Source organism: Lichenostomus cassidix, chromosome 3 (genome assembly GCF_008360975.1).
Source record: "Lichenostomus cassidix isolate B80296 chromosome 3, HeHo_3.0, whole genome shotgun sequence".
In the NCBI taxonomy this organism is placed as follows: domain Eukaryota; kingdom Metazoa; phylum Chordata; class Aves; order Passeriformes; family Meliphagidae; genus Lichenostomus; species Lichenostomus cassidix.
Genome location: NC_139483.1, coordinates 101596755 through 101616722, shown reverse-complemented (window position 1 = coordinate 101616722; position 19968 = coordinate 101596755). Strand labels below are relative to the sequence as shown.

The 19968-nt window shown below is 39.5% G+C and overlaps 1 protein-coding gene across 2 annotated transcripts in view; it reads right to left on the bottom strand.

The window, feature by feature from the left end:
• VSNL1 (visinin like 1) overlaps positions 1 to 19968 on the bottom strand; it is an 84094-nt gene that overhangs the window by 43928 nt on the left and 20198 nt on the right. For both annotated transcript variants that reach the window (XM_085056903.1, XM_085056904.1), the window contains exon 2: positions 1236 to 1402. In XM_085056903.1, the coding sequence (XP_084913029.1) occupies positions 1236 to 1397 (162 nt within the window). In that variant the 5' untranslated portion in view covers positions 1398 to 1402. The remainder of the gene's footprint in view (positions 1 to 1235; positions 1403 to 19968) is intronic.

Sequence of the window (19968 nt, the reverse complement as noted above, 5' to 3'; positions counted from 1 at the left end):
TTAGGAATTTTGTAAAGACTGTTTACTTTTCCCAGAAACATGTACAAGAAATGACTTGGTGTCTGCTCTAGCTGGATGTGCCGTGAATACTGTTTAAAATGGAAGTTGTAAACTATGAGTCAATAACAAGCACAATACCTGAGGCTGTAAAAATCCTTTCATCTGAAAATATAATTCATTACTAATTCCTTCATTTCTTAAGAAAAGCATTGTGAGGGAACATCTTCAGCCATAAATATTAAAATATGAAGACAGAAGTTTATTTATGTAAGCTGAGTTAGAAGTTTTTGCTAAACCATTCCTTAGAAAGGAAAAGGGTCTAGGTAATAATTTGCAAAGAGATCTGGTTCAAGGCTGAATAAATTTAGGAAAGAACTATATCATACATTTGAGGGTATAGACAGTCCCACTTGTCGGCAAAAATTGTCAGTGTGCTCAATATTAACTACCCACATTTGAAAAGCTGTTTTATTTTTATTCAGCCTCACATTGTATTTATGAGCTGTTCTGATCCTACTGTTCATCACTGCCATTCAATATTTCTCCTAATTAACATTACTTTGAAGTCTCTGACCTTTAGGCAGACATTCAATTCTGAATTAAAATATAATTATCTTTGTAACATGAATACACTTTTTATGCTACCCCCATGTTCTTCTTGTTACAGAATAAATACATAATAAATGTAAGGAAAAGACTGCATTGAACTTGATAGAGTAATGAAAAATAAGAAGAAAAGAAAAAGATCAGCCTGCTTTCCCTTTCCAAGAAAAACAAGGACAAATTGACAGGAGGGAAAAAATAAAGAAAATACTTAAAATTTATAGAAGAAATCCTTTGTGCACAGTGCATAATTTATCAGCAGCTCACACTGTCATGAAACTTCACCACTTTTATATAAGCATGACCAGCAATCACATGGTTTATATTGAACAGGAGCACAACCATCTTTTAAAGGTGAATGTGGTCCAAGAATTTCAAAGCACAGAGAATATATATATTCCTTATGAATAAATCACAGCTTTTTCTCTATACTTTTGGTTCTGGTCACTATAGTTACATGAATCACTGGTGGGATGAGGGTAACACTTCCCACTCATCTCCTCATCTGCACCATTGCTTCTCCTGGCAAAGTTATTTCTTATTCTAAATAATCAACAGCTCTGAACCATTTGTTTGCTTAACTTGGCAGCTTTTTCTACATTCAAATAATAGGAACTTAGTAAATAACTTACTTTGACGTAGAGCTGCTGAAACTCCTCAAGGTTCAGTCTACCACTTGGACAGTCCTTTAGAAATCCTTTGTACCACTGTTTTAGCTCGTGTTCATTGAACTCCGTGCTCTTCACCAGATCCTCCATCACCTCAGGGGCCAGCTTACTATTTTGTTTCCCCATTTTGCCTTAAGAAGAAATAAATGAACACAATTAGCCAAATGTGAACATTTTAAACTGGAATTAGCCATAAAACTTGAATTTAACACTTGTTGTGTATTCACTGCTGCTTCCAGTCAAACACAACTTCACAGATTCGCTATTAAACATAAATCTAAGCTATGCTTGAATATTGGGTGCTGAAAAGAATGAAAAAAGCAAAATTCTTCTTTAATTTAGGAATCTTAAGACCTGGAGACAGACTTCTCATTTGCCTTAAAATTAGGCAATTTTGCAGCTCTTCTTTACAGCAAGATTGAAAAAGATTATTATTTTTTTTCTCTGTATGTAACAAAAAAATTTCACAGATTCAGGGATGTCCACAGATTTCCTCTTTGTCTTGAAAATCTCTTCTGATACAACAGCCACATTAGCAGCTGCTCCTCACATGTCCAAGGCTGTGGACACAGACTTGTAAAGAACAGCACTAGGTATTCCACTGGGAGGAAGCAACGTGAGAGTCCACAAACTTTGTCTCAAGAAATGATGAAATCAAACTAGAAAAATAAATTTAATTCTCATATATTTGTACATACACATGTACACATACACATATGTATAAATAGATGTATATTTATATATTTATTGCATAGTTGACACACATTAGATAGTTTACATTTCATCACTGTTTACATTTCATCACCGTTAACTCTGAAGATATTCACTGCATTTGTTATATACATTTTGTATACACTTAAAAATATTAAATATAAACAAGACAAAAATACAAAATTAGCATGAGTGTATAGATAAATACAGTAATTTCAATACTACTCATGTTGGTCTTTTGAGATACTTTCAGGTTCTTCGACATTTAACCAAAGATATCCTTTGAGAGAACTTTAGAGAAAACCTCATCTTTAATTTTTTCCCATTTTGCTGCATTTTTTTCATGACAGATGTCTTTCAGCTACTTTTTAATCAGATGACAGACAGCACTTAACTTGTCCTGTAGAGAACTGCAAAGCGATGAATAATTTCTTTCCAGAGCCTAGCTTTGCATTTCCATTTTTATCTCCAGTATAGCATCTGTGTCTAATGACTGCACCACACTGAATGCATTGATTTCTAGTCCATATCACCACCCATTCCTGATTTTAATCTATTGCTTTTGGCATCTTCCCCTTTTTCAAAACGGAAGTTTCTTTCTCCTCAGAAGGACATACTTTGTTAAGTTCCAACATATCAATATATTTATATAATTTCCTTTGTGGGAATGTTCCACGAGCAGGTGCAAAGTTAATAATTCCTACTGGTCCATGTGTGGCCAACACATCTGCTGGTGCCATAGTGCCAGCAGCACCAGGTCTGTTCCTGAAACACCTCATGGCCTCTCTCCCCCTTGGCCATGGTCCACCCTGGTCTAAACTTGCTGCTCGCTCTAAACTTACTTTGAAGGTTTGCCAAACTCCTGTCCACACATTTTGGTAAACTTAGCAGGAATATGTGAGAGTTCAACCTTACAGCTAATTGCCACAGGCAAGCAAGTACACACTGATGTGCAGAAATCAACTGTTTTGACCAAAGGATAGATTTGCAATTTATGGTATTTAGAACAATTGCCACAGCCTTATCTCTGAAGTCCCCATCTTCTCATGTATGACATTGACCCAGTTTGGCATAATCTGAATTCAAATCCCACAGAGACGAAAGTATACGAACACAGTTATTTCTGTAGCTCCAACTCAGACAGCTTTTACATAAAACAATGACTTTTTAAAATTTGTTTTATTTATGGGGCATGTTTACTTGTCCTTTTTTCTTTTTTATTTACATTCTGTTACCTTTTGCAGTCACATGGCTTTGCTTAGGACCCAGAAGACCTCTAAAGATACTCTAAAGTTATAGTAACTATCCCAGGTAGATTCAATAGGCATTTTTTTTTCTCTTAATTTAGCCAAGTGTGCTTTCACTTGACTCTTCACCTGCATTCCTATCCCCATAAGTCTTTAAATCAACAACACTTAAAGAAAAGCATCCTCAGTGGGATAAATCAGGTGGTTTTGACTGACCATGTTTCTTTTACAGCACCTTTTTTATCTTTATCCATGTTAGCTTTACAGCCCTTGGCCCTGGCTCTGCAGAGACGTGGAACAGAACTGTGAATCTCAGCTCCATCTGCCAAAGTTGCCTATGCTGTTTCCAGTAATGTGAACATAATCCACTCCAGAACGTCTACAGACATGGGGAGGGTCTGCATGTGTGTAAGAATACATGAATACAGACACACACACCCACACACCACCTATCATCAGAATCAGAGAAACAAGTCACCAGCTGCCTGCCTCTGTGATCCAGGTCCCTAATTTTGGGCAGCTGCTTGTCTGCCACAGGTTATCCAGTATGTGCCAAACACCTTTCAGCCATTTCAGATGCTCCTCACCACAGAATAACTTCTAGTAAAGGAAACCACAGCTGACATTTGGACAAACACTCTCAGAAACTTTTTTTTCCACAGAATCAAACCAGTATATGAGAAAGGTATAATTTGTGACTGCTGGGCTCTGTACTCTTATTTGCTGCTCCAGCACAGTATGGTTCATAATCTGCTGGGCTCTGCTTGGAACAGAGTGAGCAAATTGACCAAGCTGGTTACAATGCCTTCCTGGAATTAGAAGCACTCATTTTTCCTTCCTGTTTTAAAGCTCTTTTCTTATGGAATTGAATTATAATCTGCAAGAAAGCTCAAGAGTCTCATATAATTATCAAATATAAACTCACACTTCTGGCTCTGGGAGATCCATCTTATTTGGGAGTAAAAACTCAAATACATAGATTATCTAGTTAATCATATCCTGACATCATCTAGAGCTCCATTGAATCTCTCATTATTGTTGAAAAAGTACAATCACCCATTAGCAATGAGTATGCTACTGCCAACACATTTAGTTCTCTAAAATGAAAACTATTTTTAATTAACTTACAATCACAGTTTCCCAAACATACTTTTTCCTTGTGAAAATCTACAAATATGCCCTAGGAAAAGACAGGAGAGAACAGTTCCTGAACAGAATCACAAGAGGAGGAAAGATCACTTTGCAAACATTTCTTTGTTTAGTAAGTTTTATAATTTTCAACTATAAATTTGCTTCTAAGTGCCATATTTCCAACCATGCAATGTGACAATCCAAGCACTGCTATTCATATTCAGTTGTATTTTCTGGCAAAAAATCATGAAAGGGAAAAAAAAGAAAAAAACAACAGGCTTCAATTCCAAACCATTGTCATTGTGGGGGAGTCATGACAATCAAGGAACCAGGTATGTGGGTGCCACATAGCATCCATACGATGTCAAGTCTGTTCCCAGTGTGACTACTCTGGCAGGAGAATGCTTATTAACACTAGAAAGGGCAACACAATCCAAATTAGACACTAAAACTCTACTGCTGTGCAACATGTAGCAAGAGCAATGAAGGTTGAGTTAAAAACACATCACTTTTCTGAAACGCTTGAAGAGGCCATCAGCTACCCAGAGAAACCTGCTTTTCAGAAATACTTAGTAGGATGCTCCAGTACTTCATTAAGTAATACCTTAATTGCTGCTTTTACAGGTCCATAGGAAGGTCAGATTTAAAAGGTGAAATTTTATTAAACAGCCAATCCCCAACCTCAAGAAGTCCAGGCAGGCAGGGGCAATATGAGGATGGATCAGCCTGCTTTTTGTTCTGCTGGACTTCAGGAGGTCCACGCCAGACAGTCACTCCAGTTTTAAGGCCTGTTATTGGTGACTGATATCTTTCCTGCAATGCTATCACATGTCCCACACATGCTTGTGCTGTTTCAAAAATCTCCCCTCTCCACTCAACCATCATCCAAGCCTCCTGGCCAATGGTAAGGTTTTTTCCCCTAGAATGCTTTACAGCAATTCCTGCACAGCTTTAACAAGTTTGCCTCTCCCAGTTTGGCTTGCTAGCAGTAAACTGCCAGTGTGAGCACAATTTTACAAAATAACATTTAATTAAACGCCTAAGAAATAAAAAATTTAATTTCAATAGCAAAATGTGACTTAACGGAATCTTGTTTGCTGTTTAATGATTTCAAAAGACCCCACAAAGTGTTGCTTACAGAGCTTCATTCCCACTCTTCTTCTTCCCCCTTCTCTCATTCCCCTTCAGCCTCCTTGGCAGTGCTCAATGTTCAAAGGGACCAAGTGCAAACAAATAGAAGTCTGGCTGCTCCTAAAGGAAGAGTCAACTGAGTGCTGCCAAAGACCTCCTATTTGTGCTGAAAAAGGACCCAAATTCCATTAAGAAGACAACACCAACAATGTTCCACAATGCCCCTAAAACCCTAAAGCTCTGTGTTATTTTGCTTATTTTCCTTAGAGATATTTATATAAACACATTTTCTTTCCAAGTTGCATTAGGAAAAGCACTGCCAGCAGGTTGAGGGAGGTGATCCTTCCCCTCTGCTCAGCACTGGTGACACCTCTCACCATTCCCCAGGTCACTGGGCCCAGTGCTGGGCTCCCCATACCAGACACATGGACTTACTGGAGTCCAGCAAAGGGCCACAGAGGTGATGGGCACTGCTCACACAAAGGAAGCCTGAGAGGGCTGGGGCTGTTCAGCCTGGAGAAGAGAAGGCTCAGGACATCTTATCAATGTGAGTCTAAATAACCAATGAGGGGAACAACAATAGCAGAGCCAGCCTCCTTTCAGAGAGACAAGAGGCAATGAGCACAAATTCAAATTCAGGACATTCTCTTCATGTAAGAAAACACTTTTTTGCTATGCAGGTGATCCAACACTGAAACAGGTTACCCAGAAAAGTTGTGGAGTCTCAATACTTGGAGATATTTAAAACCCAACTAGACACAGCTCTGAGCAATCATCTGTGGGTGACCATGCCTGAGCAAGGGCTTGGTCTTGAGCATCTTTGGAGGCTCTCTCCCATCTTGGTGATTCTGTCATTCTGTGAAACATGGGAAAATGGGGCCGTAACACCACCTGTTTTTGATATCCACAGTAGCTGCCTAATATCACTAAATTCCCACATGAGTAACTGAGGGAAAAGTGCTCATCCAAGAGAACATTTGGAGAAGAGATACTGGTGACTGAAACCACCTCCCTCCCCTCACTGATTCCAAGAGTGCAGAAAGATTCACCTCATAACCCCGGGAACAAGCACCAAAGATTTGAGCTACCCCAGCTTATTCCTATGTACTCTGGCTGCTTCTACACCTGCCTATGCTCACACTTGCTTTCCCAATAATTCTGCAGGAGCTAAAGTAGCTGGTAGTCAACCAACACCTCTGCAGCCTCATGAGGTCTGTGCATTAAATGAATTTCCTTGTATGGTGCATGTTTTTCTCGCTCTTCCCTGGCTTTGGGAAGTGGGAATGAGTCGTGTGGACTATGCCAGAAGCAAATGACAACACTCACTTTGCCAGCTCAGCTGTGCTGGCAGGCACTCATTAGGCTGGAAGGAAAACTGTGGCTCATCCCCACCCCTCTGCCCACTCCCAGCCCACAAGCTCCCACAGGAACGTGCTGACTCCTGGGGACGACATGTGAAATCCAGGCATTGAGCAAGCAAGCCTGGTGGGCGTCTTTGCAATCTTTGACACAATGCAAATCTATAAACGGCACATCAAACAGTGTATAGACTCCAACATGCACACATATATAGGGGTAACAAAACCCCACACAATTAATGCTGGGGAGATCAGAGAACTATGTGTATAATCTACAACAGCAGAATCATTTTCACAAGATTTTTACCCAAGCTGTTTATCAAATTTCCAGCCGTGTTCTGATAACTGTAACTCCTCATTGCTCCTTTATCTTCAGGCTACTTCAGATACTGCCTTTTCTCTACTAATGTCACCATGAGGGATAGGTAGAAACACACTATCAAGTCACACAGATGCATCATTCCTTCAAATACCTTTATTGTTTCACAGAAGAAGAAATTTGGAGTGATTGTCTTTCACACACAAAACAAACAACAGCCTCATACCCAAAGCCCCATGGAAAGAAGTACCCAAGGAACTATATGTATGGAAAATAAGAGGAATTTTCCCATCTCCATGGAGAGAGTCTCTTTATTAGGGGCTGTAATCACAGTACCAGGGGGCAATGGTTTTCAATTGAAAGAAGGCAGATTTACCCTGGATATAAGGGAGACAATTTTTACAATAAGGGTGCTGAGGCACAGGCACAGGTTGTTCAGAGAAGTTGTGGATATCCCCCATCCCTGAAAGTGTTCAAGGCCAGGTTGGACTGGGCCCTGGTCTACCTGGTCTAGTGGAAGGTTCCCTGCCCATGGCAGGGGGTGGAACTGGATGATCTTTAAGTTCCCTTCCATCCCAAACTGTTATATAATTATATTTTCCCTGGGCAATTAGTGAAGCACCTCCTCACATTAGCTGTCAACACAATTTCTAAGTCAGTTTGCATGAAACAGGGATGATGTTGAGCCCTGTCCTATACCTTGCCTAATAGAACCTAGCCTAATAGAAGCCTAATAGAAAAAAGGGAAAGCCCTTTTTTCTCCCAGTACACGCAAGGGATGAAGACATTTTAGGGAAGGTTCTGGCACTGTGGCATGATACCAGCTCTTACGATTCTGACATGATGTTAAGTCCTGCACTATGATTAAACCTTCTGAAAAAGGGCTCAGTCAGCTTAGAAGAGACTTTCTCCCTTTACTGTCTCTCCTGTAAGCCAGCCAACTCTCTAGTTTACTTCAGGATGTCATGGCACCTGTGGCTCTCCAAACCCCCACAGGACAAGAACTCCTTCACTCAGCTCCATCCCATCTTCCTACTCATTTCTCAGAACCCCTGGATCCAAACACACAGCAGCTCCACACCTGCACTTTGCCCACAAGAAAGAAGGGCTGCAGCAAGCTGTAGGAGTGGAAGATGAAAGCAATCCACCTCCAGGTGACGTGCTTGCTGTCATGACAGAAAAGCCAGACAAGGAGCACCATGGCAGACCCTGGCAGAGGTACCTGGGGCAGAAGGATCCCAACACAGGGGCAGCCAAACGGGGCTGGGCAATGCCAGGCACTGCAGCCTGTCTCTAGCTGACCCTGCTAAGCAGGGCTGAGCACTGCACAGGTCTTTGCCAACCTCCACAGGTCTGAGACTCAGGAACTGCTGACATAATTATGGAAGAGAACTGATTATCAGGTATAGGTAGAGTTAATATACTTTCATCTTGTTATATTGCCCATCAGTGACCTCATGTTGCTCCCCCTACCCAGAAACAAAACAGATCCTGAGCTAATAGCTCCCTCCTTCACACCAAACTTAGGGCTCTAATTTGAATTTTTAACCAGCCATGACCAAAAAATAAGAATTTGCATGTATGCATGCACAAAGAAGAACTTCCTCAAGGTGCAGGCAACCAAGCACTAGAACAGATTGCTGCTGTGGAGTCTCCCTTGCTGGGGATACTCAACAACCATCTGGACACAATCCTGTGCCATGTGCTCTAGGATGACCCTGCTTGAGCACGACCAGACAACCTACTATGGTCCCTTCCAACCTCACCCAATCTGTGATTTTGTGTTTATGTAACAGCATACAGAAATCAGAAACAGTCATGATTTACTGCTGATAACATAAACCTCAAAGTATGGGTGAAACAAACAGGTTAGGTTCTGATTTACATGGCACTACAGCAAAAAATGGAATAAATCCAGTGATTTCATATTACTTTACTGGCTTTACCAAATATCAGATTCAGGCCTGTAATCTCTTTGTATAAAAGAAATGGAGGAAAATAGAGAGTAATGGCATTAAGAAATGCAATTATCCAACCAAATTGAATAATAAATGGAGAGAAGAGGTTTAAGCAAAAGAAGAGAGATATATTTTTAAATTTTATTTGAAATGAGATGGATGTTCAATTAGATTCAAGCAATAAAAAGAAAAAAAAACATTGGAAAGGGTAAAAACTGTGCTGGACGATGCTCTAACATAACAACTGATTTGCATGGGTTTTTTTCTCTAGGTGACTAGAAAGCTAACATTGGATTTATTTCATTCTACATTTTCAACAAGAAAATCAAGGGCATTATCAGACCCACAAGTTGCTCCATTGTTGATGCATCCCTGTGAGTCACAGTAGGGCTCTATTCAAAGCCTGATGCTGAAGCCAGCAGCTTGTGTACAAATTAACCTGCAGACACATGGTCTGAACGACATGGCAGGGTCTTATTTCTGCCCCTTTTTCTCATTTGGATTGGGAAATTGCTTACAAAAAGCCATAGCTAGCTTTTCTCTGTTGCAAGTGGACATAGATGACAGGACAAAGTGTAAGGCTGAGACTTACTTGAATTGTTCAACAAGACACAAGGGCTCAGAAGAGCTTCCAGGCTCCACCACTTAGCTTTAGACTTGGAAAGACAGGACAAAATCCCTCTTTTGCTTGTTTTTCTCTCAGACTTTTCTAGAGCACATGGAGGGGTGTCCACATTTCTGGAGAAAGCTTAGGCTCTGAATGATTAATTGTCCTTAAGAAAACTTTTTTTCTTCCTCCTCACCTCCATTATTTGGCTTTGGTATGTCATAATTCAAACTTGTTTGTGGTTTATTTTTTTTTTCCAAATCCACTTCTTTTCCAATATTTCAATATAATTTAGTGATTTATATGTTCTACAGAATTTAGTGATTAATTTCTGAGGAGAATAATCAGCTTGTTAATGGTGAGTATCAGACACATAAGTGAGTACATCTGTTGCCATTGTTTCATTTTGCTGTTGGTCCAGTGTCTATTGACAGTGGTGATCAGTAAGTAGCAAGGAGGTGTGGATTGAGGAGGAAGACTCATTTTTCAACAATGGACTAAGTATTTGCTTCACTAGACTGTTGTCCGGTAAATTTTGTCCTTGTAAATTATATTTTTAAAATGCCTGCAGAACATTTACCTTTCTCTAATAATTCATATGATTAATACCATTGCAATCACCTTATTATAATTATCCAGAACACTCCAACATCAGAGCCTTAATTGCTGTGAAAAATTTGTTTTGTACCTTATACAAAATATAAGAGTTTTTGATTGCTTTCTCTGAGGTTTTATTCTAGAATATGGTTCCCAATAGGCTTCCCTCATGAGAAATCCGTAACCTCCTGGACATTACTACTCCTAAGTGGCCACTGGAACAAGTTACACATCAGCATCACACAAAGGTCACTTTCTGAGCCTTGTGTTTCAAAACAGTAGTTTATGCAATTTTAGATATTTCAGAGATCTATCCACTATTCAGTACTGCACCTTTTCTGGGATACTTGCTGCAAACATCTCTTTTTTGGGGGAAGATTGAGAGGGCATGCCTAAATATTATAGCTTCCCTGAGTATGTTCCTGTGTTCTGGAACCATGGGACAACATTTGTGTAGACTGTAAACATCCATGTAGTCCTGTTATGCCAAACTGCACCAACATTTCCTCTGCCTGAGACAGAGAATTGTCAATTTGTAGAGACTAGTGTCAATTCCACTGTCAATTAAAATGCTGCTTTTCTTTGAGATAAAGATTATTAAAGGTTCACACGTGGGGATAATGGTTTTAGATTTTAGTCATTGCCTTGACTTCATTTACATATAAGGACAATCTTTTTCTTCTTAGTTTTCATTTGGTTGCAAATAAATATTCATTTATTCTGTCATAATGCTATAACAAAAGTAATATAATGCTATTTAAAAAAGTGCTTTCTCTCCACTTGTATTACAGGATGTCTTCTTATTTGCTATGCATTTGTTTTATTGTTAGTTTGAGATGTCACTGTACTCTTCTGTTTGATATGTGCAAAGCCAAATTCCCTATGCTGGAATGCTTACCAAAAAGTACTTTTACTGTTCACCTTCCAGCCTCATTTTAATTTGAGTTTGAATCCATCAGGTGCCTTTTTAGGACCACATCTCTGATTCATAAGTCATTGTCTTTACTTAATAGTATGAGCTTCAGTCTTCATTTAAATCCATATTCCTCATCACAACTCTTAAACAATACTGCTCTGCTTTCTGCAAAGGTGGATTAATCAAATCTTTGCTGTTTAAAAGTCAGTTGTCTTTGATCCCTCTGCAGTCAATGGAGATGGCCAGAAATTTCAGTGATTCACCTCGTGCAGAGAGAGATGTCTGAAAGAGGCAGGGTGAATATATGCATGCATATTTTAAGACAGAATGAATCAGCAAGTGTCTCTTTCTTTCTGCCACTTGTAGAAGCAGCCTTGTGAACCTTCTTAGATCTGAAACTGGATTTCTAAATGCTTAAAGTGACGCAAGAAAAATCCCACCTTGCTCATTGACAGTGGATAACCTAACACTGTGATCTCACTAGGAGAAACATACATTTGCCAAAGTTGATTGTTATTCCTATGCATCACAACCTTGTTCAGGTGTGATTAATGGCATTACAAGTGCAACATGCTGGTGTACCATATGCAGTCCTTCTTAAAATGCTATTTACTTCCATCAGAGCAGTGGAAAAACTCTTTTACACTCTTTTCCAGGCCCCCACAAACCAAAATAGTTTTAAATAGCTGAACTGCAGAGATCAAACTGTTCAGGATTGTGTCATTATGCCCTTGTCATTTCCTGCTTTTTCTCAACATAGTTCATAACCAAGTAAAGTCCTGGTCTCTAAGAAAAATACTTATTAAATACAATATTCTTTTGTAACAAATCTCACTCTGACCTTCTAGATGCTCTATTAATTTCTCCAACTCCTCTCTAACACTCAGCTTTCTCTTTACCCAACAGAGTCCTTTCAGCAGCCATGTCCAGTGGTGCAAGGCCCTGTCTCACTGCTCTGGATTCACAGGGAGAAGCAGGTATGGCCAGCACTGTGTGGCCTTCTTCCAGTCTCTGCTGGGATTAACAGCAGCCAAGATCAGTGCTCAGACTAGTTTTTCTCTTCCCAACTCACACAGCAGTGAAAGGGTCTCTTTTCCATCCAGTTCATGCTCCTGTGTCCTGTGATGACAACTGTGACTCACAAAGGATGGAGTAAAACTCTGAGTAGTGATATCAGCACATGGTCTATAAATAGTGCTGTGATAACTGAAATAAATATAAGCTAACACATACAGACACACTTTAGACCTTTGCTTCCATTCCATTTGTGCATGAAAAGGAGAACCCCAGACTGGTGCTAGCTTGCTCTTGCACACCCATCCACGACTACTGTGCACGAGCTGATTTCAACAGATCATTTTGACCTATGGGCTACACACTACATTACTAAAAACCACATGGCTGTATTATGGCTGATATTAACAGAAGTGGTTAGTGGGAAAGCAGATTACAGCTTTTTATTTTACTAAAAACCTTTCAAAGTCAAAATAAAGTGTTTATATCATTGTGGCTAGTGATCCATTGGTGCAAAGCTCACCCCAAAGTCATTATAATGAATCGTCAGAACTATCCCTTGTGACGGCCTCAGATGGAGCATGATTAAATGCAGAGGAAATATATTACTGAGAAGATGAATCATAATTCTGCAGAATGAAATCAATGGCTTTACACCTTTGAGTTGGACACTGAGGGTTGATCAAAAATGTTACTCATACAAACGAGTGAACACATGAATCACATACACAGCTTGAACAGGGAAAACTTAAAATTCGATCAGAAGTAGCACTGACTATGAAAGAAAGACAGAAGAAACCCTGAAAATGTTTTCCTAAGGTAGAAGTTTCAAATAAAAATTCTTTCTTAGCACTACTATTAAATGCAAGGTTTTCCCATCACTTTTGATATTATAGCTTGGAATAAATGTAAAAACTTTGCTTAGAGTGATTGTATGGCTCATTTGAAATAACATTTTAGTTCCTTCAATCTAGCTCTAAGCAGGCAGGTGGGTAACAAGGATGAGATGCCCTAACAAATACCTACTGGTATGAATTAAGCCACTTCAGTTAACTCAGCTGCCAAGATACAGAATGTCTCAGACATCCTTGGGCCTTTTCAGGTGGCACTACACACCTCTGCTTAAGCAGCTGGATCAGCTGAAGGAGATCTTGCCCTCCTGACTTACACATCTAACTTAGAACCATAGAATCTTTCACTTGGGAAAAACCTCTAAGATCAATTCCAACCCTTACCCCAGCACCACTGTGTTCACCACTAAACCACATCCCCAAGTGACACATCCATGTGCCTTTAGAACATTTACAGGAATGGTGACACTTCTGTTTCCCTGGGCAGCCTATTACACTGCCTGCTCACCCTCTGAGTGAAGAAATTTTTTCTAATACCCAATCTAAACTTCTCCTAATGCAACTTGAGGCCATTTCCTCTCCTATCATTTGTAACCTGGGAGGAGAGACCAACCCCCACCACCAGCCTGAACCTAATGAACCAATTAAATGCCACAGTGCCCTGTTCCTACAGCAAAGTCATTGCAGAGAAACCTTGCTCACTGAAATTAGTCAGGCTTACATCTATAGGCTCTCCCTCTGGAGTCCATGAAAAATGCCTGCCTTCTCTTAATCCCCACTTATGCTATGTGTGCAGCACCTGAAAGCTGGGAGGGAAATAAGGTGTTTCTGATCTTGCTTAAACACACTGACTATGCTGTGCACTGCAGTGTTAGACAACAAGCTGTGAGCCTTCCTGCCCACTCGAGCAAACACAAACACAAGCAGCAAAGAGGCACACAGAACCAGTGCTGTGTCAGCAGCACCCAAAGCAGAGCTGCCAACTCACCTGCTGTTTGTGCCTGTGCAGAGGTCCAACCACAGAACTGTTCAGGCTGGAAAAGATCTTTAAGAACATCGAGTCCAACCACTAGCCCAGCACTGCCAAGCCCCCTTTGCTGTTTCACAGAATAATGCACAAGAGGTCCATCATAGCTGATCTCCAAGTCACTTTGCAACCTTGACTAGTATCGTTAATGGATGTTGGAGCAACAAGGTCGAAGCTGGAAATGTGTGAAACTGAGCTGGTCCCACCAGGACTGAATTTGGAAGCATTCACTGACACCTGTGCTTCCTCCTCTAGGACATTCCCTTTCCAGAGCTGCCAATCCCATTTCTGTCATAAAGCACAAAATTGATTAAAAATTTTAATATGGCTTAAATGTAGACTGAGAACATGAGTTCTTCAGTACAGACTGTCTCTGTTACATGGGCAAGCCCAGCATCAAAAAGCAATAATGCATATAACCATTACCTGGTGTTTCCTCATTCATTAGCACACATTAGCAACGCTGAAATCACTCATAGATGATATAGATGAGCCTCAAAAACCCTTCTTCCTAGAAAAATGTAAGTATTTTTACAGATGACAGAACTACTAGCAAGGTTATACTGAGAGGAAAAAAGAATGCACTCTGACATTAATATTGATAGAATCTGCAAAATGAGCAAAAAGGACAAAGCAAAAGGAATGCTGGCTGTCTCAGAGGAGACTCTGTGTCCCCAGTACAGGAACCTCATTATTATTTCATGACCTTAATGGCAAGCCCCTGAGCCTTGTGTATGTCCTTCATAACTAAAAATTACAAACACAACCCAGCAATTTCAGCTATGCAGCTACTGAAAGCTCTTAGCTACTTCTTCTAGTTTTGACTTCATTTATACATTACAATAGTTCTGCAAGACAGCAAGGTAAAACATAAAACACTCCATGGGTCCCAAATATGAATCATGGCATATGGTCTTTCTGTTAAGAGATATGCCAGAGGGAGGCAGGGAGGGAGAGAGGGAAAGCCTCTCATGCTAAAAGACAGCACAATTTCATCATTTCATACATTAAAAGTAATTGGAACAATTTCTTCCAACTGTTTTTGAATGAGAGCTCTACTGGAATAAAATTTTTATAAAAACTGGCTACTGTTGCTGTGCTAATAAAACTGATAAATTGCTCAGCTGAATCCATGTGTGTGCAAACATGCTTTTTTTGGCGAAATAATAAAAGGTATACAAAATAAAAAATAAAGAGAGAGAGTCCAAATTTCAGTAGCATTTACCATGGCCAAGAATAACAAAACCTATAGTGAAGAAAGACAGAAGAGACGAATACAACACACCACACATTTGTAGTACCATATCATCCATCTTCACCCAACTTCCATGCCTCCTTCTGAAAAGGACAACAAGTTTATTGTGTTTTGGGCTTTTTTAGTTTAAAGAGATTCCTACTTTTCATACCACTTTCTAAAATGTTTGTTTTTCTAGGACACACAGTTGAGGAGTTATATTTTTGGTGATGACATAAAAAGGCAAGCAGCATTTTTGATTTGGGTATATCAGTTCATGCAGAACTCCTTCAGCAAAGTAAGGAAAGCTGCTACAAAGGAACAGCTCTGGGACAGGCCATAGTAATATGTTCAACAAGCCAAAAAAAACCAAGTGGTGACACAGATAAAAATATGGAGGAAAACAAATGAAAACTATATAAACATTTAAATTACTATGAAATGCACAAAAATCTTCTGAATTCTTTCAGTTTAGCAACCACCAGGATAAAGCAATTGATGGAGGTTGCTAAGCACAGACAAGCTGACTCAGAAATCTTTCCAAAGGTCTCAAAATTGCAAATCTAAAATATCAGCCTACAGCTCTATTAAATTGTCTAGGAAAATAAAATTTTGTTCTGATTCACTGTCCATGTTTGGTAGATAAGGACCCAGTGAGGAAACTATTCTAGAAAACCTAGCAAGAAAAAGACATTATTGTAGGCTATGAATCCTGGAAAGCATGACATATAACTCCAATTCTCAAGGGCAGGATGTTTTTTCTTAACTTAGGGCTGTCTGTTGCTGAATAGTCCATGGGAATAGTTGAGGTCTATGGAACTGAACTACAAAGGTGCTGGATAAAAAAGAAAAAGCAACCATAAATAGACATTTTCATGATATAGCAGAGCTGCATTTGCAGAGACAGCCTCAAGGCTCTTGCCAAAGCCAATGAAGGAGGATCTCTCCAAACTGAGGGGGAATTGCTGGAGGTAACAGGCAAGGACAAAGAGTCTGGACAGCCTTTACATGGCTGTGCCTTTCACAGCAGTGCTACTCCCAGGTGACAGGAGACAGCAGCGGGTGAAATATTTTTATTCCCAACCATGATACTAAGCAGGAACTGCACTGGCAGCTACTCTGGACTGTTTAAGTCTGCAGAATGTGGAAAGCTAGAAATACCAAACACTGCCTTCCTTGGCATTACCTCATGATTACTTCACTCATCACTGGAGAATGTGGAGGCAAAAAGGTTTAAGATAAAAATGCTTGTTGCTCTCTGTAATGATTCCAGAGGCTGGGAATGATATAATCTCTTTGGGGATGATATAATCTCTTTCATATTTATTATTCTTCTGCAGTAAAGCACACAAATTGAACTGATGCTAAGAAGGAAAAAAATATCTTGAATAAAAATAGAAAAATATCCTTTCTTTATAATCAAATACCCTCTTCACCACTGAATCCCATCCACAATGTTTTTAATTGCAAAAATATGCCACATCTTTAGTATAGGAAAATAACATCTACAGTAGGATTTAAATCAGATCTCTTTAATGCTCTCAAATTTTGTCTGTACTAAGCTAGTAATTTAGACCAACAGAGACAAAGCCATCTCCAGGTAGCGACTCAGCAAGTTGATCTAAGACACTTCTCCTAGGATGGGATGAGTCATACTTTGGAGGTGCTGTTCTCTCTCCATTGATTCTCCAGACTATCATGTCTAATAATCGCTGATTAAATTAGCTTTCCTGAATTTGTCTGATCCTTTTTTGGCCACATTTATATCTTGGTCTCCACAGCATCCTGTGGAAATCAGTTTCGTAATTTAATTAAATGTTGTACAATAATTTCATTGGTGACCCTCTTTCTTGCACTGTGTGAAACAGTGAGTATTTCTTATTCACCTGTTCCTCAGCCAGACTCTGTCCAGCCTATATGCCACATTTCTGAACAACTTTACTCCCTTTTTCTATGCTTTTTACTAATTCAGTAATTCTTTATCATAAAAGAGACTATAATTACAGATTGAATATTCCACATGCTTATAAAATAGAATGTGTTTCTACTGTCCTACAATTTCCTAGATATTTTAGGTGCTATTTGATATGAATTGGAAATTTCAGAGATCTATCCCCATTAATTTCCATTTTCTCTCCCAATTTCTACTAAAGTACAGTCATCAATGTATTTTGTGCCACTGGCATTGCCTTCCTCTTGTTGCCAATAAATCCACCTGACATTTTACATTCCTGATATTGTGTTACATAATCATGCTGCAGCAATTTATAGTCAGATTTAAATCCAATTGTTATGAGTAATCTCAAATCATGCACAAACTTTCTCACTTCACTAGTCAATCCCTCAAGTAATTTATGAATACTTTTCATTTTTTCTCCCATTCTCCATATATTGCAAAAATGTGTGGTAACTGTTTGTCTACTATCTATTACCATATTATGGGTATATAAGTACTAGAAATAACTTGGAAAATTCAAAACTAGACAGAAAGTGCCTTAAACATGTTATCATTTAAGGCTAAAAACCTGATAAAATATTTCATAGAGACCTGTATTTTAACAACCTAGGAAGAAGTGTTGCTATCATTTAAAGCACAAAAAGTATGATTTCACACACGAATTCCTGGTTTGTCTCCAGTCTTTGTCATTGAACAAGAATACAATGTTTGGATAAGCACCTGGTCGTGATTCAAAGTTTGGAAGCAACAGATAATCTACCAGGTCTGCAGTTGGATCAGCCCTGCTTATGTTAAATGCTGTGCTGGTAGAGCTGTTAATTCTCTCTGGTGTGACAACACAGGAGAAAAGTCAAAGGAAATTAGGGCTGCAGTTTAGGAATAAGATAAACAGTGGAATAAAATATTATCATTAAAAAAAAAACAAATAAACCCAAGTCACCAGAATCCTGCATCAAGAAAAACAGTAATGTTAAAAATTATTGTGGCACTTTCCAGGAGTTTGGAACACCTATTAAATCAAATCAGAGGACATAATATAGGAAATGTTCCCTGCCAGAAGGCAAAGAACTGTTTGAGCTGGTTATACATGTAGCAGGGTTTGGGGTTTTTTTTTCCTTTCTTTATTTTTTTCCCCCTGAAATACTCCCAAAAGACTCAGTATAAAAAGAACCTGTTACAGAATGCCCTCTGGAAGTGAACAAGGCTCCAAATTATGGGCTTCTGGTAGCGATACTTTTCGATCTCCAAGACAAAAGGGAGTACAGAACAAATGACATTCAGGAAACCTGCTTTTTCAAGAGAAAAACAATCTCTTTATCTTTCCTGATCAGAATAGCCCAGTTACTATGATGAAGCAAAAAAGAAACAGATTTAAGAAGAGGGATCAAAAATCTCTTTTCTCACTTATAAAAATCTGTATTATTTTTTGTGGGAAATGTGCATATCTTGGAAAGGAAATGTAGACTTCAAGGCAAGTGGTGTAAGAAGCCAGCTTTACAAAAACCTGTAAGTACTTCTAGGGGTCTGGACTACTGGCTAATGTAGATACTGCTGTAGATACAGCCTTGGTTCATTTCTATTCAAGTAAATCAAGGTGATGCTCAGTATAAATGTATCAAGCGTCCCTCCAGCAGCTTGAGTGCTCTTCAGAAATCTCACCAGGTACCTAAATAGCTATGCAAATCTCATCTCAAGTATTTAGTTGCTGCATTCCCTGCTCAAAATGCAACTTAAACTCTGTCACCTTTACTTTCTAAGAATACGGCACCAGCATACAAATCAGGGCAGACACTGAACTTCACAAGGCTGTGAATCCATGCCTTGTCTTACATGGTACCATTCCTTAACATTTTGAAGGTCCCAATTTCTCACCCACTGCCACTGTGAACCTGTGAAAATTCAGGCTGGCATTTGATTCTTCATAAAAACAGCCAGGCAAGTGAATAATCTTGTATCAATGCTAGTCCTGGGTAACTGAGTGCTAAGCTGTGAGTGCCCATGAACAGAGTGGGGTAGGGCACGTGCCTGAGCAGCCTGCTGAAATGACTAGCTATAAGTGTTGCTGAGAAACTACAACACATATAGAGATGTACACAATAAATATAGGCTAAGCAGGTTTTATTATGCAGGCGTGCTTAGCATTAAGAATGCCCACACAGCATTACCATGGCTCTACTGGAAGACAGATGCTTAGGTAACAGCAAATCAATTGTAAATCTCAAGCCCATGTTGTCCCCCTTTTTGTTCCTTGTCCCATCTTTACCCTGTACTTTTGGCTCACTGGCTTTCCAAGCCAGTCCCACTAAATCTGTGCCAGCTTATCCTGACTCTTTCACCCCCTTTCCATCCCTCCTTCCTTCCTATCTGGTTCTTACTCCCTACCCAATGCCAATTCTCATCACCCCTGGTGTTTTAATCTGTACTTCGTCTTTTCCTTTTCTGACTTTTCATCAGCAAAAGCAGCGAGAGCAGTGATGTTCATGGCATGCAAGGTGGATGCACAAGGGAAAAAAAAAAAACAGTCATGCTTGTTTAAGCTACCGTGGAATTCATCTGGGCAACATCTTATTGACATTTACCCAGCCTTGGCATCTTCAGGCACAAAGATAACACAACCACTCCCAAAAAGCAGAGAGGGA